This window comes from Pantherophis guttatus, chromosome 2, assembly GCF_059756535.1.
Source record: "Pantherophis guttatus breed Tessera chromosome 2, ASM5975653v1, whole genome shotgun sequence".
Taxonomy (NCBI): Eukaryota; Metazoa; Chordata; class Lepidosauria; order Squamata; family Colubridae; genus Pantherophis; species Pantherophis guttatus.
Genome location: NC_142064.1, coordinates 15,783,106 through 15,807,498, shown reverse-complemented (window position 1 = coordinate 15,807,498; position 24,393 = coordinate 15,783,106). Strand labels below are relative to the sequence as shown.

Sequence of the window (24,393 nt, the reverse complement as noted above, 5' to 3'; positions counted from 1 at the left end):
AGCATATTGCCCCGAACAATCTGGTTCCTCATTTTACCAACCTCGGAAGGATGGATGGCTGAGTCAACCTTAAGCCCCATCAGGAACAAATTCCAGGCTATGGGCAGAGTTTGCCTGCAATACTATATTCTAACCACTGTGCCACCAGGGCTCTTAATAAAAAAAACAGAGAGTGATTCAATCAAGCATTATTCAATCAATGCTGATCAACAACTACCATATTTTTCGGAGTATAAGACGCACCTTTCCCCCCCCAAAAAAGAGGGTTAAAATCTGGGTGTGTCTTATACTCCGAATGTAGCCCCGCCCAGCTTCTCAAACAGAGGTTTCAGAGGCTGAAAAAAGCATTAGAAAGGAAGCTTCAGAAAGGAAGCCCCCAAACAGAGCTTCAGAAAAAAAGCCCTCAAACAGAGCTTCAGGGGCTTTTTTTCTGAAGCTCTGTTTCAGAGGCTTTCAGAGGCAGAAAAAAAGTTTTTTCTGAAACAGAGTTTCAGAAGTTTCAGAGGCAGAAAAAAAAAGCAAAAAAAAAAGCAAGGCACAGAGCTCACAACCAAGGAACCTGTTGTGAAAATTCACCTCTGGGAACAGCTGATTGGGGGTATTCCGGGAGGCCGATCCACCTGCCAATTAGCTTTTTTCTTATTTTCCTCCCCAAAAACTAAGATGCGTCTTATACTCTGGTGCGTTTTATACTCCGAAAAATACGGTAATAGGCAACTCTGTATGGGAGAAGCTGTTTTCTCAGACATTCTGGTCAGTAGTTATTGAGGTTTTTATGGAATAACAGCAAAACTCAAAACTTGCCATAGGAAGCCAGGGTAGGTTCAGCATTATGGATAAGGGCACAGAGCAATTTTAGTAATATATTACTAAATTACTTGTTTCATTTTAATTTCCCAAACATTTAATACTTGCATTTGGTTCCTAATTATATAGAGGCCTAATGAAATTTGTAGGTTTCTGCTGGTGTGTATAGCAGAATTTCTAGGAAACTCAAACAGATGTCTCACCTGGTTGCTGGTGCTAAATGCCAAAATGAGAAGCAGGTCCTCATCACATGTGCTCTTGATGTAGTGTTGGGTTCCAACTGGGAAGAACACAACATCTCCAACTTCAATGGTAAAGTCAGTAGAAACAGTAGATGAAACAATAACACCTACCTGCAAATAAGATGCCCCGGAACAAATTAATACTTGTATTTCCAGAAACTTGGTTTCATTCTATTCTACAGGGAGTCCTTGACTTACAATCATTTCTTTAGCGAGAGTTCAAAGTTACAATGGCACTGAAAAAAGTGAAAAAAACTGATCCTCATACTTATGACCATCACAGCATATCCAGGGTCACGTGATTGAAATACCGACGCTTGGCAACTGTCATGTATTTACAATAGCAATAGCACTTAGACTTATATACCGCTTTACAGTGCTTTTTCAGTCCTAAGTGGTTTTAGAGTCAGCAATATTGCCCCAAACAATCTGGGTCCTCATTTTACCCACCTTGGAATGATACAAAGCTGAGTCAACCTTGAGCCTGGAGGAATTTGAACTGCCAAATTGCAGGCAGCCTGCAGTCAGCAGAAGTAGCCTGCAGTACTGCATTCTAACCACTGCGCCACCATGGCTCAATGGTTGAAGCATCCTAGTATCATGGGTTCACTATTGCAACCTTCCCAGCCAGATTCTGACAAGCAAATGAGGTCACCAGATTCGTTTAACTACCATGTGATTCACTTAACAACCGCACTAATTTGCTTCACAACTATGGAAAAAAGTTCATTATAATCAGGCATAAATCGCTTAACAACCACCTTGCTTACCGATGGAAATTCAAATCCTAATTGTAATCGTAAGTCAAGGACTACCCTTATTACAAAATTAACATGTTAGGTGGCTTATATCTGCAGATTGATTCACAGTGAACCACTGGTGGCCTCCTCTTATGAGCAAATTGCCTGATTAATAGTAAGCTGTATGAATGCATCAGGAAAAGCTGCCGTATGATTGGGGAAGGATAATCTCATTCTTTGAAAGAAGTTGATGGATATGGTACCAGGGGTGAAATGCTCCCGGTTCGGACCGGATCGCCTGATCCGGTAGCGATGGTGGCGGGTGGTTCGGAGAACCGGCAGCAAAAATCCCTGCGGCCCCCTCCCCCCATGCCCAGTTGAGCTGCACGATCCAATGAAAAAATGCTTTTAAAAGTAAAAAAAAAAAAGCCTCTGATGATCGCGTGGCTCAGCTGGGTTAGTCAGAGGCTTTTCAAAGCATTTTTTTCTGCAACCTCTTGGCCAAAGAGGTAGTTAAAAAAAATGCTTTGAAAAGGCTCTGACGATTCCAGCTGAGCCGCGTGATCATCAGAGGCTTTTCAAAGCGTTAGAAAAAATGCTTTGAAAAGTTAAAAAAACAAAAAAAGTTGGCCACGCCCACCGTCACATTACCCCCCCCACACACACCAAGCCATGTCCACAGAACTGGTAGTAACAAATTTTACATTTCACCCCCTGTATGGTACCATCTGTCATGGGCCAATAGATTGTTTTATTACCTCCTCAACTTTACCTCACCAGAAATTGAAAAACAGATAGTCCTCGACTTACGACCACAACTGAGCTTAAAATTTCTGTTGCTAAGCAAGAGAAGTTGTTAAGTCAGTTTCCCCCCCATTTTACGACCTTTCTTGCCACAGATCAGGAGTGGGGTTCAAATCCCGCCGCTACAGGTTCACTTGTGGCCGTGTGCACGCTTGTGTGCGCATACGACACTTCTGCACATGTGCAGAAGCTTCTGCACATGCGCAGAGACATCTGGGCGGGTGGGCGGAGCCTCCCGCCGCCGCTACCGGTTCACCCAATCTGGGGCAAACCGGTAGCAACCCACCACTGCCACAGATGTTAGGTAAATCACTGCAGTTGTTAACGTACCCTGTTTCCCCCAAAATAAGACATCCCCTGATAATAAGCCCAATCGGGCTTTTGAGTGCATGGCAATAAGGCCAAGCGCTTATTTTAGGGTTTAAAAATGTAAGACAGGGTTTTATTTTCGGGGAAACACGGTAGTAAAACAGTTGTTAGTGAATCTGGCTTCCCCATTGACTCGGCTTGTCAGAAGTTTGCAAAAGATGTCCACATGACCCTGGGATCCTGCAGCCAACATAATTAGGAACTAGTTGCCAAGCTTAAGGTTTTGATCATGTGACCATGAGGATGCTGAAACGGTCGTAAATGTGAAAAATGTTATGTCACTTTTTTCAGTGCTGTGGTAACTTTGAGCGGTCACTAAATGAATGGTTGTAAGTTGAAGGTTACTTATAAAGCTTATCCAGGACCTGTGAGACTCAGTACACATCTTCTTAGGGAAGATACTGCAGCTTACACCGTTCTACTCCAATGTGGCATTCTTCAACTACCATATAATTTCCAGAATTCTTAACTTTGGGAAATGTTGGCTTGCATCACAGTGGTTAAACTTAAGTTATTACCTTTCCGCAGCCACTGATGACGTAGCCCATTTCATTGGCATTGAAATGGAAATGGGGCTGACGTAAAGCATTGCTGAAGATCCGGAGTGTTGCTAAAGTAAGAGCATCTTCCTTCTGAAAAGAAGAAACACAGTTTGCACATACACAACAGTAGCAATGGGGAAATTGTGACGGCATCCTTCTTATCGTTATTTGCTTTTAAATTTTAATTGATTGTGGATCACTGTATTTACCACAGATGTTTTAATGTATACCTTGGAGTCTGGAGTGAATTATTTATTTAGTCCAGTGGTGAAATCCAATTTTTTTTTACTACTGGTTCTGTGGGCGTGGCTTGGTGGGCGTGGTGTGGCTTAATGGGCATGGCTTGGTGGGCGGCAGGGGAAGGATATTGCAAAATCTCCATTCCCACCCCACTCTGGGGCCAGCCAGAGGTGGTATTTGCCAGTTCTCCGAACTACTCAAAATTTCCACTACTGGTTCTCCAGAACCTGTCGGAACCTGCTGAATTTCACTCCTGATTTAGTCCACAAATGGTGGAAGAGTGGAATAATTTCCAATATTGCAAATGGATACATATATAAACTCACATTTTATAGGAGTTTTGAATGACACCTCCTCCTGCCCCCAAAATAAAATTTTAAAAAGATAATGACTGCCCCAACTAGTTTCCAGAGTAAGATTGCAATTTTTACCAGGATGCTTACCGAATGGAGAAATTCACTGTAAATTTTTTCATTGGGTTTTAAGCCATTCCCGTCTTTTATATATCGAGCCCACTGGATGACTCCTCCTGGAAACTGGAATTTGGAAGATCCTGAATTGAAAATAAACATAGTAGAAAAATTGGTAGGCTCCTGAGTGATGATCAAGGACTTTATACTGTATTAGCTCCATTATTTTATGTAGTATTATTTTTTATTAATGGAGAGCGAATGTTTTACACGTTGTGTAGTGGGCATGCTGAACTTTTATTATATCAAGGTTGACTCAGCCTTCCATCCTTTCTAAGGTAGGTAAAATGAGGACCCAGATTATGGGGACAATAAACTGACTTTGTATAAATATACAAAAGTATGAAGGCTATTATTTAACGCATTGTAAGCTGCCCTGAGTCTTCAGAGAAGGGCGGCATATAAATCAAATTAAAAAAAAAAAAAGCATGCTACAGTAATCCCAAAACCTTTTCTGCCTGCAGGAAGTCTTTGTTTTGATTGAGTGAGTGATTGATTATGTGACATCAATTAGGTGTTGATGATTACAGCAATGAAGATAGGATTCTCTGCAAGATGATTTATCATCAGCTCAATACTCCAAAGCGGTGCTACCAATGGAGTGTTAACTCTATTGAAGCCCATTGGTCAATAAATTATAAATTTATATTTTAAAAGTGTTTGATTAAATTGTTCAATTTAAAAGTAAGAAAGTTCACTTGATTTTGTTTCACATTTTTTTTTTTGGGCAGAGCAGAATTATAGTATTGGGAGCTATCATGTCTATAGTACCAGTATCAAGCTGGTACTTCTGCTCACAAAAGATTATTATTTTTTTGCAAACATCTAGGACCTAAATAATGCAAAAATGTCAAATGTCATAACCAACAAGTTTCAACATGGACCTGATCTGGTGGGATGTTTGGTTGTCAACCTATTCTCCAATGCACTTGAAGGCAGGACAAGAAGTAAAGGGTGGAAACTAATCAAGGAGAGAAGCAACCTAGAACTTAGGAGAAATTTCCTGACAGTTAGAACAATGAATCAGCGGAACGACTTGCCTCCAGAAGCTGTGGGTGCTCCATCACGGGAAGTTTTTAAGAAAAGATTGAACAACCATTTGTCTGAAATGGTTATGGGGTTTCCTGCCTGAGCAGGGGGTTGGACTAGAAGACCCCCAAGGTCCTTTCCAACTCTTTTATTCTGTAGCAATATCAGTGCATGCTTTATTGGAGCAAGCAAGAAAAGGTCTTCTTAGCCAATGCCAAAATACTATCTGTAGGATATTACACAACCGGGAGAGTTTCTGATGATGATTGCAACTGTTGTGTAGCTTATATGGGAGAAGGCATTCTCTCAGGCTGTTGATCCATGTAGTTAGAGACTCCTTTTCAGACCCAAGAAACCGAGAATAACAAGAGAAGTAACTTCTGAATAGTTTCTTTATTGTTGCTTGCCTATAGACAGAAATCTTGCCAGACTAAACACTTATTTGCATTGCTATTAGATACACCCTAAGAACTGCTCGGGAAGGGAGGGTGGTTCTTCACCCTTTTCCTGCATACCAAAGATTCCAAGTTTATTGTCTCTTTTCTCCCTGGGAAAGAACCTTCTGGACTACATTCCATCACACTCCTATATTATTTCCAGGGTAAACATTTCTGTATCTGATTTTGGAAATCCAATGTATGAAAACGTGATGATGTCACCACCCTTTGCTGCATTAAAAACCCAAAAGTCTTATAAGGCAAAAATGGTTCTCTTCTATATGTCCCCCTAGCTGGCTCTGTAGTACCTTTTAAATCAAAGAAGTACCGCCATACAAGCATATCTGCTGACTGGTTGTAGTTGGTATTCTGAACAAGCTCCGCTAGGTTAGGTGGAAGATTGACGGCTTGGTCTTCTGCTTGTTTCTGGAATGACCGGATGAAATCCATACCACCTTCAGGCTAGAAAACACAAATAAATATTGTATTGAGTGGATCCAGGTAGGAATGGCAATGACTTCATCCAACAGAGTTACTTTTTGCTTACAAAGAGGTGAGTGGTAATGAGCCAAATGCAGAAGATTGTTAAGTGCCTAAGATCAAGACCACACATTTAATTAATTCAATTTATATGCTGCCCCTCTCCGAAGACTCAGGGCGGCTAATGACATTCCAGTTAAATGATTTATTACTACTCATGCCTGTGCACAGGAATCTACTCAAGTAATGGTTAGCATTATTTTGGCATTAGATAAGGCTCAACAGAATTCAGCAGGGGTTAGACATAGTCCATTTGTGGCTACTTAAAGAGACTCTAGGCCCATGATGGTGAATCTATGGCACGCGTGCCAGAGGTGGCACACAGCACCCTCTCTGTGGACACACGAGCCATCAGCCCAGTTCAGCTCTGTCGCGCATGTTTGCGCACCTCCTGCCAGCCAGCTGATCTCTGCCGCCCATGCGCTGGAAGCAGGGTGCATGTGGGGGGGGCCGCGCGCACATACATAGGGGTGGGGCACGTGCTGAGGGTGTGTGCACATGCACGGGGGTGGGGTGTGTGCAGGGGGACCACATGCACATGCATGGGGGTGGGGCGCATGCGCAGAAGCCATGGGCGCATTCCATTTTGGGGGTTCAGGCGGGTGCACGCGCATTCAGGCAAGTACACGCACTTCAGTCTGGAAAAGGTTAGCCATCACTGCTCTAGGGTGATTCCTCTTTTGACTCCACCTCCAGGTTCTGCCATTCCTTCTCTTACAAATATTAAATTACAAGATTTCAATGATTTCTCCTTTTGAAGGGAAGACATGGAGAAAAATACTCAAGGTTAGCTTCAGCCAAAGTCTGCTTGCTTATTTTACATCTTACCCAGAAAGATATTTGAATTTGGCAATGGATAGGTATACAGGAAGCAGGCTATTCAGCACATATTCAGAATGGCAGTCAAAATAATTGTGGATCTGTGAGGAAATAGGATTTGGAATTCCAGTTGTACAGACCTTTAGAGATCTTGCCTCAATGTCTTTCGGTGTCAAGAAAAATGTATCATCAAGATCCATAGTCTGAAGTTCCTCATGGGTTGTAAAAAACAACAAGAACAAACACTCTTCTACACCGACATTCTTGATCCAATGCAAGGTATTTCGTGGGAAGAAAATAATCTGTCCTGCCGTGACGTTGTATGTAGATATTGTATCTCCACCAGCATCAACTACCCCAATCCACGCAGTTCCCTGTGAAACACATCAGCAACAAAACAAAATATTACAATTGACTAGGAAATCATGTGGGGAGAGAATACCCCAGCAAATGAGAGTCTGAAATTGATTTGGCTTGAACAACATCTGCACCAAATTTCTCATTCATTGGCATCCTTCAATCTCAAAAGACTATGGTATCGTGCTCTGGAAAGAGGGCCTAAAACAGCATCTAGTGTGACTAAAAACACCAATTCGAGAGTGGCCATCCCTTCCACACTGAGGGCAGATACATTCTGTCCCCTGTCCAGCCCCCAGATTTTGCTGGTTCCGGGACTGCCTCTTTGTCTCAGCCTGCCAAACAAGTGTCTCTTCGAATTGGAGAAGGCCATGCTGCGTCTTTAGCCTCCAAGCTGAACGATCGGAGGTCAAGGTTTCCCAATTGTTAATGTCCATTCCCAGGGCCTTTAGGTCCCTCTTGCAGATATCCTTATATTGCAGCTGTGGTCTCCCTCTGAGGTGCTTTCCCTGCACTAATTCTCCATACAGGAGATCTTTCGGAATCCGACCATCAGCCATTCTCATGACATGCCCAAGGCAGCGTAGACGTCACTGTTTCAATAGTGTATACGTGCTAGAAATTCCAGCACGTTCCAAGACTGCGCTATTTGGAACTTTGTCCTGCCAGGTGTTGCCAAGAATACGTCAGAGACAGCGCATATGAAAAGTGTTCAACTTTCTCTCCTGCCATGCGTAAAGGGTCCAAAACTCACTGCAGTACAAGAGTGTGTTCAGGACACAGGCTCTATAGACCTTGATCTTTGTATGTTCCATCAGCTTCTTATTAAGCCATACTCTCTTCGTAAGTCTGGAAAATGTGGTGGCCGCTTTACCAATACATTTATTCAGCTCAGTATCTAAAGAGAGTGTGTCAGAGATAGTTGAGCTGACGTACACAAAGTCATGGACAACCTCCAGTTCTTGTGCAGAGATTGTAATACAGGGAAGTGAATCCACGTCCTGACTCATGACTTGTGTTTTTTTCAGACTGATTGTTAGTCCAAAGTCTTGCTAAAACTGTCCATTTCCTCCTCAGCGAAGAGGAAATCCCGTAAGCATTTCAGCTGGATTTTAGACTTTGCTCTCAATCTAGAGAGAGCAAATTTCTGATCTCAGACTGATCTAAGTAAACATATATTTATATTTCCGTAAAAAGATCATTGTGTGTAAAGGGCAATAGGAACAACCTTGGGGATCAGGCGGAAGAGCTGCAACCAAGACCACGGTCAGATAAAGTCTGGAGCATAAATTTCAAGAAAGCATCTCAGACTAAACTTTCCTTAATTCTCATGCGGGGGGGAGGGAGAGATGGAAGAGGCATATTCAGATTTGCAAGACTGAAGTCAGCTTTCATGGTAGACCAGACTAGGAAACCAGAGTAAGGAACATTGGTGCTACTTTTATTATAAGGTTATAGTAACTATCTTGAAAGTCTGAATGTGCATGCTTTCTTCACACAGTGTCAGGTCCAATAACAAGAATAACACATGATGTTTCTTCTAAGGTGAGTTCTATATTGTTTCCCACCTTTAGGCAAAAATCTTACCAGGCTGAGGATTCTATCTGCACCTATAATATACTCTGTGAACAATTAAGGAGGAGCTGTCTTCAACCTCTCTCTCTCACACACATGATATTCAGGCTGAGTTGCCTCTTACTCCTCTGGAATACACCCCTTTGCTCCTAAGAAACTACTTCCTCACTACATTCCATCACAAACAGTCTCTTACAAGTTCTCAAGTTCTTCTCTTGACTGTAAGTTGTCCCATTACTTATCCTTGGTTCCCATAACCTGGCAGATTATTTACCAAAGTGCTGTTGAATTCTTTTTAGGTACATCTTGGTAAAAGAGTTAAAAAAATCAGATTGATCTCCCAATAATTATTTCATAGGGATTTTGGAGAAAATGCTGCCTGCCTAGATAATCTCTGCTATTGGATTTTGCCCTGTTCGTTTGGGATGGGGTGAGAGGATGGAAGGGATTAGATGCTCTATGTCAGGGGTCCCCAACTGGTGGGCTGTGGCCCACTATCAGGCTGCAGGCTAATCACTACCAGGCTGCCGTGTGAGTGGCTGGCCAGTGTGCACGCTTCCACGCATGCCCCACTCGTGCGAACCTTGTCCCAGGTGCCTGTGGCCCCCACTTGCACAAGCGTTGCCATGAACGCCGCTTGTATGCGCGTCCGCACACACGTCCGCACACATGCACTTGCCCCTCCCACAAAATCATCCCCTCTTTCCCCCCTCCCCCTGCTCCGGGCTGCCAACCCAGAACGGCTGGGGACGCCTGCTTTACGTCTATGCACAGATGTTTCAATACTGGTAGTCCTCAACTTTCAACCATTCATTTAGTGACTGTTCGAAGTTACAACAGCACTGAAAAAAGTGACATGACCATTTTTCACACTTATGACCGTTACAACATCCCCATGGACCCATGATCAAAATTCAGATACTTTTGGCAACTGGCTAATATTTATGATAGTTGCAGTGTTCAGAAGTCACTGATCACCTTCTGACAAGCAATGTCTATGGGGGGGGGCAGATTCATTTAACAACCGTGTTACTAACTTAACAACTACAGTGATTCACTTAACAGCTGGGGCCAGAAAGGTCATAAAATGAGGTAAAGCTCACTTAACAAATGTCTTGCTTAGCAACACAAATTTTGAGCTCCACGATGATCATAAATTGAGGACTACCTGTAAACACTTTTTTTAAAAAAAATTGATTTACATGCCGCCCTTCTCTGGAGACTCAGGGCGGCTTACAATGTCCTAAGCAATAGCCTTCATTCTTTTGTATATTTATACAAAGTCAGCTTATTGCCCCCACAAACTGGGTCCTCAATTTATCTACCTTAGAAAGGATGGAAGGCTGAGTCAACCTTGAGCCTGGTGAGATTCGAACCTGCAATAATTGCAGGCAGCTGGTCTTAATAACAGGGTGCTTTAGACCACTGTACTACCAAGGCACTTTTCTTCCACTCGTCCACTATATTTTTTCTCTCCCTCTCCAGTTGTTTAAAAATAATTAGGTAAATTAAAACACTACTTTCAATATTACCTTTAAGAGGTAACCTTGTTCATTGGCATTGAAATGCCAGTGTGGAGCACGCAAACCTTCGCTTTTGATCAGAAGAGTCCCAAACATTATCTTGGAACGCTGAGCATTGATGCTTGTTCCAAACGCCATTTCTTCCATGTTCTGGTATTCATCGCCATTTCTGCGAAATCTTGACCACTGAATCGCACCTCCTGGAAATTGGTGCATCTGGGAAGTCGCAGATGCATGACAATATTAATGGTTTTGATACAGTTCATAAATAGCTTTAAAAAAATCCAATGAAGATTAGCTCCCTCTCGATATCAAAGGATATTTACTTGGTGGATTAATACCAATTAATCAGATAATGCCTGTTTAATTTCTCAACTATTTAAACACACATCTTAATCGTCGAACCTGAACAAACTGATCCACAGTGTGAATCTCTTTTGATCTTTGTAGTTTTAGGCAGCCTGGAGCAGCAATTGTTCAGACAGAATTTTGTCTATGTCTACAACCCAGAAAAAAGCAATGGAAGGGAAAAGGCTTGTGCCCACTTCCAGATAAAGTTCACTAAGGTTTGAAATTTGTGAAATAGTCAACGAACATTACACTAGAGTAGGGGTCCTCAATCCCTGGATCTCAGACCGGTACTGGTCTGTGGCCTATTAGAATCCGGGTGGCACAGTTGGAAGTGAGCAGTGGGCGAGTAAAACTCTGTATGCATGGGATCTAGGCAGGGGTAAAATTCAGCGGTAGTGGAAATTTTAAGTAGCTCGGAGAACCTGTAAATACCACCTCTGGCTAGCCCCAGAATGGGGTGGGAATGGGGATTTTGCAGTATCCTTCCCCTGGAGTGGGGTGGGAATGGAGATTTTGCAGTATCCTTCCCCTGCCACACCCACCAAGCCACACCACACCACGCCCACCAAGCCATGCCCACAGAACCGGCAGTAAAAAAAAATTGAATTCCACCACTGGATCTAGGTTGCATGTTCTTCCTTCCCCCACTGATCCATGGAAAAATTGTCTTCTACAAAACTGGTCGCTGGTGCCAAAAAAGTTTGAAAGCAATGTTGAAACGGTGTCTCCCAACTTTGCAAATTGAAGATGTGCGAACTTCAGCTCTCCAAATTCCCCAACCAACATGCTGGTTATGGAATTCTAGGAACTGAAGTCCACACATCCCCAACTGTGATGATCGAGAGACACAGCGCTAGAGAGTTCATCAATAAAACACAGATCCAGAATTGATCTGTCAACCAGGAAGGACTACCACAGCAGGTGTGAAACTTGTGTACTGCACAAAGATGCATGACATAGAAGACGCCAAATTATGGGAACAGTAGTAGCCTAGTGCCACATTGCAGGTGCCAGGAGTGGGGGGGGGAGGCGGGGGGAGAAGCCCATCCACTTACTACATGTCGTTCCCATGTAACACCTCTCCTGCGCGAGCTGCACTGGCTCCCGGTAGTCTTCCGTGTGCGCTTCAAGGTCTTGGTTACCTTTAGAGCGCTCCATGGCTTAGGACCTGGTCATCTACGAGACCGCCTGCTGCCACCAATAGCCTCCCACCGGCCGGTACGCGCTCAGAGAGGGGCTCCTCCAGGTGCCGTCGGCCAAACAATGTCGACTGGCGGCCCCCAGGGGGAGAGCCTTCTCTGTGGGGGCACCTGCCATCTGGAATGAGCTGCCCCCAGAGATACGGAGGATCCCGGATCTACGAACCTTCCACCGCGCTCTTAAAACCTTTTTATTCCATCAGACTAGCCTGGCCTAATTTTTCCCTTTTTTCCCTTTTAAAATACAAATTTTAAATTGGTTTTAATTTATTGGGGTGTTTTAAATCTATCTTCAGCCAAATTATTTAATTCGGTTTTATTCTTTGTTGTTTTTAAATTTTGTATTTATGTGTTTTTATCTTGTGGCTGTTCACCGCCCTGAGTCCTTCGGGAGTAGGGCGGTATACAAATCAAATAAAACATAAAACAAAACATAAAACATGTCTGCACAAGTGCTGTAAGAAAAAAAATGGAGAATGAAGGGCCAGGAAGCCACAGCTTCCCCCTGACATGACTTGATACTCTGATGGCAACATGTCTATGGAGATTCTCAATCATCCAGGACATGGTTGTCCCAAAGATGCTTTTACCACAAGACAACTGGACTTCCTTGGTTGTTTTTTCTTTGAAAATGTTTTGCTTCTCATTGAAGAAGCTTCTTCAGTTCATTCATTCAATTCTGGCGGTGTGGGGGGAACTGCACAAAGAGGCCTTACAGATCAGTGATGGCCCTGGCTTTAACCCACGAGTTTTTGCTGTTCAGTTTTTCTCACATTGACATCCTTCAGTCTCAAGAGACTATGGTATCGTGCTCTGGAAAGAGGTCCTAAAACAGCATCTGGTGTGACTAAAAAGGCCAATTTGAGAGCGGCAATCCCTTCCACACTGAGGGCAGATACATTCCGTCCCCTGCCCAGCCCCCAGATTTTGCTGGTTCCGGGACTGGTTCAGTTTTTCTAGGCCCTTGTTTAAAGAATCTGAGTTTCACCAAAGAATAGCAATTTAGCCAGATTTCACCAAAGAATAGCAGTTTAGCCAGGGATAAAAATCCTTAAAAACTAAGATTCCCAAATATTTAGTTTAGTTTAGTTTAGTTTAGTTTTATTTGATTTGTATACCGCCCTACTCCCGAAGGACTCAGGGCGGTGAACAGCCAAGCAATAAAATACATAAATACAAAAATTTAAAAAACCAGTTAAAATCAAATTAAATCATTTTGGCCCAGACAAATTAAAACACCCCAATAATTTAAGAACAGATTTAAAATTTATATATTAAAAGAGGGAGGAAATTAGGCCAAATATTTGTCCTGTGCAAAACAAATATGGAAGGAATAGTTTAGTTATACCTTGGATTTCGTATGATGGTGGAGAAACTGGAACTTGAGGTCCACCTGGTTCTTGTAGGCAGATGTTATTGGAATTTTCTGGGGAGTTGATCCATGATTTTCATGCTCTTGTCTTTTAAAGCCAGGGGTGCTAACATAAACCAGAGACAGAATCAACACCCCCACCACTGTGGTTATTGCACAGGCCAATAGACAAACCAGAAAGACATGGAGTAGAGACCAGTGGCTGTTTTTCACCTTTAGGGCAGAAAGGAAAAAAAAAGAAAGAATTACAAGGTATTACAAGAATTACTGTGCTATGCATAGCTGTACCACCATCCAGATCTTCTCAGAGCAAGTTGTCATGCAGCTTTTGGATAAAATATACCCAACTGTATCCAATCATCCACCGTCACTTATTTAACAGCGAACTCAGATGTTTGAAAGTGAAGTGAAGTGATGTTTGAAACATCACCTCCTCAAATTAAGATCCATTTGGAGTAGCAGTTAAGGCACCAGGCTAAAAATTGCAAGACTGTAAGTTCTCGCCCTGCCTTAGACACAAAACCAGCTGGGTGACCTTGGCCCAATCGCTCTATCTCAGTCCTTGGAAGGAGGCAATTAAAAGAACCACTTTCGAAAAATCTTGCCAAGAAAACTGCAGAGACTTGTCCAGGCAGTTGCCAGGAATCAACAGGGACTCGAAGGCGCTCAGGAGACTTTGCTTCCTGTAACAGCGGCAGGTTTTCGTTCTCTGTTTTTATTGCAGGAAGTAAGAATTTTCTGAAGAATTCAGTGCAGGAAAAAAGGAAGGGTGTAAAATAGTTCACTGACCCTGAAGGCAGCATCTGGAAACCCAGAACTATAGACAGACCTGACAGGACCGTAACCATTTTCCACATACTTATATGTGGAACAGATTGTGAAGATGGCAGAACTTGCCAAGACGCCTAAATTGACTTGTTTGATTATCAAAAAAGCAAAAACTACTTTTGTAAAAAGACTGGAAAGCCTTTATGGACTTTCCAGACTTTTTCCTGAAAACCGATAAAAACAAACCAGTGATCTCTGGATTTACTGATTAAAAAGCTGTCTATGGGAAGAAGGGAACTATGCAATTCGCGAGAGCAGAAACCGTATTAATTAAGTTTATTACTGCTGCAAAGGAGATTAAAAGTCATGTCTTTAAATACTTCTTTTTTCTTTCTCTTTTCAAGACCTACGCTGTGGTTCACTTTTTCTTCTCTCTTTCCTATTTTTCTCGTTATATCTTTTTCTTTCTTCTACCTTCTTTTTATTTTTCTGTAGCTTTTAAATTTGTAAAAAAAAAAAAATCTTTAGTAAAAATTACATATATGAAAATGGACATAGCTTTGACATCGTCATCATGGCTGCTGTCTTGACTTTCCGGAACAAACTCTGTGGACATGCCTGCGGGCATCCTCTGTGGACAGGGAAAAGATATATATGCACAGAAGAGTGACAAAATGGTAAGGGGGCCCCGGGGGGGGGGCTAATCTGTACAATTGAGGGAACTAGGTATGTTTAGTCTAGTTAAGGGGGGGAGAACACATGATAACTGTCTTCCAGTACTTGAGGGGCTGTCACAGAAAAGTGGGGTTCAACATGGCACCTGAGGGCAGGACAAAGAGTAATGGGTGGAGGCTTGTTAAAGAGAGATGCAAACTAGAAATAAGGAGAAATTTCCTGACAGTGAGAACAATTCATCAACGGAATAGCTACTCCCGGAGCTGTGGATGCTCCATCACTGGAGGTTTTCAAAAATAGAGTGGACAACCATTCAATTGGGGTGATATAAAATCTCCTGCCTTGAGTAGGAGGTTGGACTGTAAGACCCGCAATTACAGCGCTATGAATCTCTGTTTTATAAAATTGGCAGCTCCGGAAGACAGTGAAGCAACAGGCAGCTTGTTGCTGCAATGATCAAAGATAACACTGACTGATGGGCTTAGGAAACAAATCCATTGCTTTACTCAAGAAGGGAAAGTTCCTCTTTTCACCCTGTCTTTCAGCTTTGATGTTCAACTCCATAATTGAATTATCTTGTCCTGGCTCAATTTTCTCAGTAAAGTACAGAATTTTTTGAGTTAATACTAAAACAAACATTAATCAATTCTTTCCTGCTTTTTTCTTTTCTTCCACTGTGGAAGAAAAGTTAATAATTAGTTAATCAATATTATTTATTTATTTATTTATTTATTTATTTATTTATTTATTTATTTATTTATTTATTTATTATTAAATTTATAGACCGCCCTTCTCCCGAAGGACTCAGGGCGGTGTACAGCCAAAGTAAAAAACATAAATACAAACATTAAAAGCAATTTAAAAAGATATATATAAATTTGGCCCCAAAGTTAAAAAAACAATAACAAAACATATTAAAAACATTTAAAAAGCGTTAAGCCAGCCCGGCTTGCTGAAAAAGGAAGGTCTTCAGGGCACAAATATTAACTTTGCAATATCCCAAGTTTTCTATTCCCTTCTTAGCCAGACCAGTTTTATTATCTGTCTGGCTTGAGACTGATATTTTAATTATAGTTACTGAGACCAAGCCAGCTTCATAATTTATGATAAAATGCCTGAATGGCATACTAGGATAAAGGTTGAAAAATTACATAAATATATGTGAACAAATCTATTTATTTAGTGCCTTGCTTGCATACTTTAAATGCTCCTGCTACTCAGTGGGAAGAGCCAACTCACATGTGTGGGGCATGCAAGGTATGTTTCCCTGCCATCATCTTGTAGGTTTAGCTTGTCAGGTGAATGGTATGAAATCATGATTGTTTTCATCAAACATACTTTCCTTAATCATACCTTAATCCATATCCTGTATTCATAAAATCATGTTTATACTTACATCTATTATCTAATACATGCTTTACAAAATAAATAAAAAATAAATTTAAAAAATGTTCTTTGTCACTATCTAAGACCTAACTTCAGTTATGAATTTATCAGTTTGGAATGCATAGCATTATTGCATACCCTGTGCAGGATAAACGTGTGTTCACACTATGGAAATTACTTCTCATCATAATCTTCCAAAAAACTGAAAAGAAGACCTGTCTGTTCCTAACTATTGCCCTCTTCGGTAGGGTGAGAAATGCTACTTTTTAGAGTTCGGTCCAGCAAACAGTTTCTCTGGATTAACTAGAAATGGGGGAGAACAGATAATGTCTAGTTGTGCATTCTCTAGATTTTATACTTCCCTACTCATGTTTATTTTATTTATTTATTTATTATTCAAATTTCTATACCGCCCTTCTCCTTTCAGACTCAGGGCGGTGAACAGCCAAAATAAAAACATTTATACATAAATACAATTAAAAATAGATTTAAAATAATTAAATTTGTTATAATGCAGATTTTTTTTTCTATTAAGAAGAACTAATATAGCTTTCTAAATATTTTACAAACATTGTAAATTATTGCAACTTACATGATATTCTTGCTTAATCTTTTCTGGCTTGGAGAAGTTGCTTGGAGGTGCTTCTTCATCCAGCTCAAATCCCGAATTATCCATTTTGTATTGGCAAAGTACAATTTTGCAAGCATCTAAAGGTGGGAGGGAAAAAAAAATATCTTGGTCCTATCACCAATACTTCTGTAGATGAAGAAGGCAACAGGTTTTTATTTTATAAGTGTTTGGCAATGGAAATTTCAGTGTGAGCATGAATGCAAATGAGGATATCCCCTTTTTCCAGCAGAACAATTTATAGCAGGAAGGATTTCACAATGACTAATCTATTTCTAAATATAGCTATGAAGTCTGTGGTTCCAGAAACCTGGTTCCAGGATGCCTTAAGAGGGGCTGGTTTCAGGTGGGCTCTTGGAAAAATACCTATTAAAATTGTACTGCTGGTCTTTCCCACAGACCCCAGTGGGAATGATTCTCCTGTGTGCTTTGTTCTGTGCAGAATAATGCTTTTGCAAATCTCCCTCTTGGCGTGTTGTTTATTGGGAGTTGGACACTGGGAAGAACCAGGTTTCTGGGATAACAATTTTGGGGGCTCATCCGGGATCTGCCACTAGGCCTTGCTCTGTTCTCTTAACCAGCATCTTCTTCTGCTGACGAACGAGACTGCACGCAATGACCTTCAGTCTCGGCTCATCAGGGGGGTGGGAATTCTGGCAAGAGATGCAAAGGTGGAAAATCATGGAAGTGGAGATTGGTTTGTAGTTTTTGTGTTTCTTTCACTTTGTCTTGTCAGTTGCATGTGACTTGAGTTAGATCAACTTCAAGGAAGAGTCCCGAGGGTGATCCGGTAGAGCAGCTGGAGTTGTAATAGCTTGCAGGCGCCTAGCTGAAGGTTGGTAAGTATCTGTGTGGCCATCATTTTTTTTAAAAATTTGATTTATATGCCGCCTTTCTCCAAAGACTCAGGTCGGCTTACAATGCATTTAGCAATAGCCTTCATACTTTTGTATATTTATACAAAGTTAGCTTATTGCCCCCACAATCTGAGTCCTCATTTTACCTACCTTAGAAAGGATGGAAGGCTGAGTCAACCTTGAGCCTTGGAGAGATTCGAACTTGCAGTAATTACAGGCAGCTGATGTTATTAACCGTGCTTTACTCTGCTGTGCTACCAGAGCTCCTGGTAGAGCAGCAGCATTTGTTGGATGGTGCAGCAGTTTTTCAGTGAGAGTAATTAAGTGTGGAGCACACACCCTTGTTCATCTGGATGTATAATCCCAGATCTTCGTACTTTCCGTCGGGCACTTAAGACCTTCCTCTTTCACCAAGCTCGGCTGGCATAATTAATTTTTTCTTTCCTTTTCCTAATTGTGTAAATTTTATTCTGAAGATCTTAACTTAATTTAACTGATAAGCCAAATTGACTTAATTATTATTTATTGCTTCTATTCACGTTTTTATATATATGTTTGACTGTTCACCGCCCTGAGTCCTTCGGGAGAAGGGCGGTATAAAAAATTAATTAATTAATTAATTAATTAATTAATTAAATAAATAAATAAATAAATAAATAAATAAATAAATAAATGTGAAAAAAGGGGTCAAGACCTAGTATATCCTGCCATAGGATTGGTTTAATTGGCAGAATAACAGAATTGAAAGGGAGCTTAGAGGTCTTATAGCCTAATCCACTGCTCGGGCAGGAACCCCTATGCCATTTCAGGCAAATGATTGTCCGGTCTTTTCTTAAAAACCTCCAGTGTTGGAGCACATACAACTTCTTGAGGCAAGCTGTTCCACTGATTAATTGTTCTGCCAGGGAATTTCACTTTAGTTCTGGGTTGGTTCTTTCCTTGATTAGTTTCCATCCATTGCTTCTTGCCTGCCTGACCATCAAAGAAAGCACATTACTCAAGGCAGGAAGGGAACTAGCCATAGAGACTTTAAAGTGTGAAGAGATTTCTCACAGGGGAGCAAAACTATCCGTGCAGGACAGCTGTGTTTCTGGTTGGTGTGGTGTGACTGGGTGTGACTAGGTGTGATTGATTTTGATTGTTTGGTGTATGAAAGGCAAGACTTTGTGGTACAGATTGATTCTTAGGCATGGAGATTGAGATTGTGAATATGGACTGTGATCTATGAGTAACATCTAGGTAACTGTGTAAAGTTCTAACAGGACTATCAGTGATAGCCAAGCTGAAAAACCTTGATTTAAAAAAAAAACACAACGCAACTCCTTCATTCTAGTTACCTATTTTCAAAAACCTACCTATTTCTTCTATCCTTTCTTCTTTGCAAGCCAATACACCTTAAACAGCCAATTCTTGTAAATCCTTAAATGCATCAATCTGAAAAGATTATTGGGGGGGAGGGTGTTGTTTGGGGAAATAGTATAGACTGACAGCAATTAGACTATTTCTACCCTTAATTTACTTTTATGTACTTAAATTTCAAATTTAGAAATCTCCCACCTTCTCTGTGTTTCCGCAGGGAGCTTTTGATTACAAAACACTAACCAACTTATTTATTTACTCATTTTATCAAATTTATATAACTGCCGATCTCACAACAAGAGACTTTGGCTGTCAGGTAGTCAATAAATACTAAAGAATATTATAATTCTTATTTTAACTATAAAAACTAAAAAAAAAAAAAGCAGGAATATTAATCAAAGAGACATTTTTATTTTATTTATTTATTAATTTAATTTGTATACCGCCCTTCTCCCAGAAGGGACTCAGGACGATGAACAGCCAAAATTAAAAATACATACAATACAAAAGTTAAGATAATTAAAAAGAATTAAATCATTGGCTTCCCAGTTTAAAACCCCCAAGTCTATAAAATTTAAAATCCCAATTAAGAATCATTTAGGCTAGGCCGGCTTGGTGGAATAAATAAGTCTTCAGGGCCTTATGGAAGGTACGGAGGTCCTTTGCCAATATTGCCAATATTGTAACCCAATTAGCTCCCAGGCCTGATGGCACAACCAGGCCTTGAGAAACCTTCGAAAAGTCAATGTGTTGAAGCCAGTCCCACTCCAGGGGAAGGATATTTTATAGAGTGGGTGTCACAGCAGAGAAGGGCCACTGCCTAGGGCCCACCAAACGTAGCTCCTTTGCCCATGTTGGATTTGGTGAGTTGCATTGGGAGAGGCAGCCCCTCAAATATACTGCCATCATGCCACATAGGGCTTTAAAGGTCAAAGCCAGCATCTTGTAGTTATGGGCAATGCCCAAGATTGATGTTTGTGACTTCCTGCTGGCTTCCCCACTGACTTTCCTTGTTGGAAGGTGGCAGTGAAGATCACAAATGGCCATCATCTGATCACATGATGCTGTGATATCATTGCAAGCTGATCTCCAAGTATCCGGATCACAATCATGTGACTCCTAGGGATACTGCAACAGCTAGAACTGATTCTATTCTACTCTACAATTACTACCAACCTGCCTTCCATTGAGGACCTGTATACTGCATGAGTCAAAAAGAGGGATGTGAAGGTATTTACAGAATCCTTGCATCCTGGACATAAATTGTTTCAACTCCTACCCTCAAAATGACACTATAGAGCACTGCACCACAGAACAACTAGACACAAGAACAGTTCTTTCCCGAACGCCATCACTCTGCTAAACAAATAATTCCTTCAACACTGTCAAACTAGTTACTAAGTCTGCATTACTATTAATCTTCTCCTAGTTCCTATCACCCATCTCCTCCCACTTATGACTGTATGACTGTAACCTTGTTGCTGGTATCCTTAAGATTTATATTGGCTGTTTTCCTATGACTATCATTAAGTGTTGTACCTTATGATTCTAGATGAATGTATCTTTTCTTTTATGTACTCCGAGCATATGCACCAAGACAAATTCCTTGTGTGTCCAGTCACATTTGACCAACAAAGAATTCTATTCTATTCTATTCTATTCTATTCTATTCTATTCTATTCTATTCTATTCTATTCTATTCCTATTCCTATTCCTATTCTATTCTTTTCTACTCCAGTCCATTCCACTCCACTCCACTCCGCTCCACTCCATTCCTCTGTGAACCAATTGTAAGTACCACTCTTTCAACACTATTGTAAGTTCAAATTGTTGCTGAATGAGTAGTTCAGCAAGGACCATGTACTCATGTACTCATGTCTGCCATTTGGAGATGACACAGCTTTTGATTTTATTCTATGTATAGTCTCTCTGATATTTGGAAAGGGCAGTTCTAGTCCCTTGTTGTTATCCTTTCTCAAAGCAAGACATACCCAGTTCCTTTACTCTTTCCATGAAAGACTTTTAGTTTTCTTCTAAGGTATCTGTCCCTTTTAGATTTACTGAATTTTAAAATAATTTTGCTACTGAATGTTATCAAATTAAGTTCCCAACTCCCAGCACTCTTTGTTGCATGACTCTGCACTTGTTCGGCTTTCTGAAGGCAGAGGCTAACCAACGCAGAATATAGAGGAACTAGTATTTCCCACAATTTGGAAATGATCCTTCTGTTGATGCAGGCTCTTTCCTTTTCAGAAGTTATCCCACTACTGCTGACTCATATTCAGTTTGCAAAAGACTACTCTTAACAAGCCACATGTTCTCCATTCAGTATTGTGGCATTATATTTTTCCCAAGAAAAACTTTGCATGTCTGAGTTAAATTTCATTCTGTCGTTTCCAATCCAGTTCTCTAATCTCTCAACACGATTTTTGCTTCTCCCTTCTAGATGTCCTCTTGGTCCTACAGCAGATGCTACCACAGCAGATGGAGAACATCACAAGGACCACCGTTGTCAGTGCCAGCTTTGTACCAATTGCCGCCTTTCCTGGATCACCTAGTGGAGCAAAAGCGATCCATTCCATATGAACTACCAGGAGACAAGAGATCTCAGATCTAGCTGGTGCAGAATGTGGCAGTTTGCTTGCTGATAGGTGGTAGCTAGTACAGAATTCACAGATATATGGGAGTGGCATCAGATGCTGGTTGGCTTCTGAGACCAGGTGGTTATCATCACCTCTAAAAACTACTCCCAATCTTCGCAATCTTCAGAACCACCTACTCCAAGTAGAATCTGCCCATCTAATATTCACTGGCTGAGAGGTGGCTGTGGTTGCCACCCCATAAAGGATGAGTCCATAGGCTCACAGAAAGATCTTCTTGGACAGTCCTTTGCTCTGAACTACCTTTCCTCTTGAGGTTATGAGGATTTCCTCCAGGCTAGTATTTACAGTGGCCATAAAATTTTCATAAAAGCTCTGGAGTAACTGGTGTCCTATATTGGGGACTGTTGAACTGTTAATGATTAGAAGCTTTATACCTTTTGATGTTATTTTTGTAGGTTTTGCAATATAGTTTTTTATTTTATGTGGGGAAGCTACCTGAGTCCTTGAAGATTTTAGGGGACTTCCCTAAAAATGCAAGTAATAGATCAATAAATGAACATCATCCATCTTTCCCTTCTTTATCTATCCAACTGACGAGCATTCCCTCCACCTTTCATTCAAGTCCTGAAGGACAATTTTGGGTATACGGACTAGTTATAGTCATAAGGTTGCTACTGGTGGTATGAGTAAATTCCCATATCTTCAGAGCAGACTTGATCTGTCTAATCACTAACCTTGGTATAATTAGGCAAACTGCCAAAGGCTTCTCTTGGCAAAAGTTCAAAAGCAGAAGACATCGACAAGAGATAAGTGCAGCAATACTATCGATGTTGTTTTCCGATAAAGAGCCCAAGAGCCGTTGCTGGTCTTTTAAGCCTTATGGGAGGGGCCAATCATCTCTTGGCCCTACTCCCAAGTCGTCCTCTTTGCTTTAGCTGCTCTTGCCTTCTGGCAGCTCGTCTCATACGTGCACTAGGAACAGGCTCCTCCTGTTCCTCTGCCTCTCTACTGTCAGCCTCTGGAGGCTCTGGAGTCCGCACATCACTCCCCGATGGCCCTGGCCCCATCTCTGCCTCCGACGCAGAGCCCTCATCCGGGCCTTCCCCAGTGTTGTGACTCCGGCTCCCGAGCCTGTCCTCACAGAAAAAGATGACTCTGAAAGTGATGGGGAGGAACTGACAAGGCCTCCCTCTCCAGGACCCTCCTTCCTGGCAACGCCTCAGGTTCCAGCTGAAGGCCAGGAGGAAGGCATGTCGGAGCACCCACTAATAGGGAGTGATGATTTGATTTTGATTTGATTTTGATTTGATTAAATTTGTATACCGCCCTACTCCCGAAGGACTCAGGGCGGTGAACAGGCACAGGATAAAATACAGAAATACAAAAGTTAAAAACAATTTAAAACCAAATTAAATAATTTAGCCCACGATTGATCCCAGGCAGCATCAGAGGGAGAGGCGTGCGCAGCAAAGGAAGAGGTGGGGAAGGGCCAGAGATTGCTGAGTCACTGAGCCATGCCCCACAGGGGATAAAAGTGGGTGGGGTTGCTCTGCAGGCTCTGTGACGGACAAAAACTGCATATTGTGAGCTTCGGATGGGATATTTTTCGGAATTAAGGCTTGGACTTTGTGAATGACTTCTGACTACTCTTTGAACTCTTGGTTGCCCCAGCAACGGACTACAGATACGCTGACTCCCGTTTCTAGAGGTGATAAGAAACTTGGCAGGCATTCAGAAAGTAGCTGCCAGAACTTTTATCTGCCAAAGGGATTCAGGTCAGCTTGTAAAAATAAATTACTGATAGACGTCTTTTGCTCGTGTGTCTGCCTATGTGAGGTGGGGGGACAGAACACCCAGCCTCCAGGACTGGCCCATGTTCTTCCTCAGCCTCATCGCTGTCTGACTCTGCTGCCAGCTCCACAGGCTGCTGGCGAACCACAACATCTTTTTATATAAAGGAAATGTACATTGCCGTTATACATGTATTATAGCTTTGTGAGGAAGAGAAATGTAGGATCTAGTTTGAGGAAATGCTTTTAGCCCCTCACTTAGTCTTCTCCAGCTTCATGGCATAAAGAACTAACCTGGGTTATTCTCAGTCATGTGTGCTATAACTTCTAGAAATTATGGCTCATGTATTGGCCAAGAACATCCGGAACATCCATGTCTAAAATTCTATTGCAGTAACAAATCAAGGCTTCCACTAAAATTAGTATATTAAAAAATAGGCCCATAGGGAATTACTTAAAATTCTCAGCAATTCCTAATTTCGAGGAAAGAGTGCGGGGGAAAAATTATCTTGTAATCTGGAACTCCAATCACTGTGGATCTTCTTCTATTAGTTATTCAGCTAAAAGATAAATCATTCTGATTGCGTTTAAGATGCTTTAGATTACAGGTAGCCCCCAATTTATGGCCACAATGGGGTCCAATATTTCTGTTGTTAAGTGACACATTTGGTGAGTTTTGCTCCATTTTACGATTTTGCTTGCCTCAGTTGTTAAGTGAATCACTGCAGTTGATAAATTAGTAAGCCGGTTAAGTGAATCCAGCTTCCCCATTGATTTTGCTTGTCAGAAGGTCACATTGCTGGGACACAGCAATCGTCATAAATATGAACCAGATGCCAAGCATCTGAATTTTGATCACCTGATCATGGGGATGCTGCAAAGGTCATAACTGTGAAAAATGGACCTAAGTC

General features: G+C 41.5%; 1 protein-coding gene and 1 long non-coding RNA gene across 3 annotated transcripts in view; one reads left to right on the top strand and one right to left on the bottom strand.

The window, feature by feature from the left end:
• Positions 1–23,238, top strand: part of LOC148115034 (uncharacterized) — a 40,960-nt gene extending 17,722 nt beyond the window's left edge. Inside the window, exons 2-3 of the long non-coding RNA XR_015732053.1 lie at positions 17,610–17,712; positions 21,536–23,238. This is a non-coding gene — a long non-coding RNA (uncharacterized LOC148115034). The remainder of the gene's footprint in view (positions 1–17,609; positions 17,713–21,535) is intronic.
• The window catches only part of LOC117654709 (uncharacterized), a 35,539-nt gene that overhangs the window by 1,597 nt on the left and 9,549 nt on the right, over positions 1–24,393 (bottom strand). Inside the window, exons 3-10 of one of the 2 annotated variants that reach the window (XM_087885556.1) lie at positions 16,838–16,953; positions 13,393–13,629; positions 10,504–10,710; positions 7,180–7,413; positions 5,989–6,142; positions 4,188–4,297; positions 3,481–3,594; positions 1,011–1,160 (exon numbers count right to left, since the gene is read on the bottom strand). In XM_087885556.1, the coding sequence (XP_087741682.1) occupies positions 1,011–1,160; positions 3,481–3,594; positions 4,188–4,297; positions 5,989–6,142; positions 7,180–7,413; positions 10,504–10,710; positions 13,393–13,629; positions 16,838–16,921 (1,290 nt within the window). In that variant the 5' untranslated portion in view covers positions 16,922–16,953. Of the gene's footprint in view, positions 1–1,010; positions 1,161–3,480; positions 3,595–4,187; positions 4,298–5,988; positions 6,143–7,179; positions 7,414–10,503; positions 10,711–13,392; positions 13,630–16,837; positions 17,057–24,393 lie in introns of those variants that run through there. The other variant, XM_034401550.2, reaches the window with a different exon arrangement.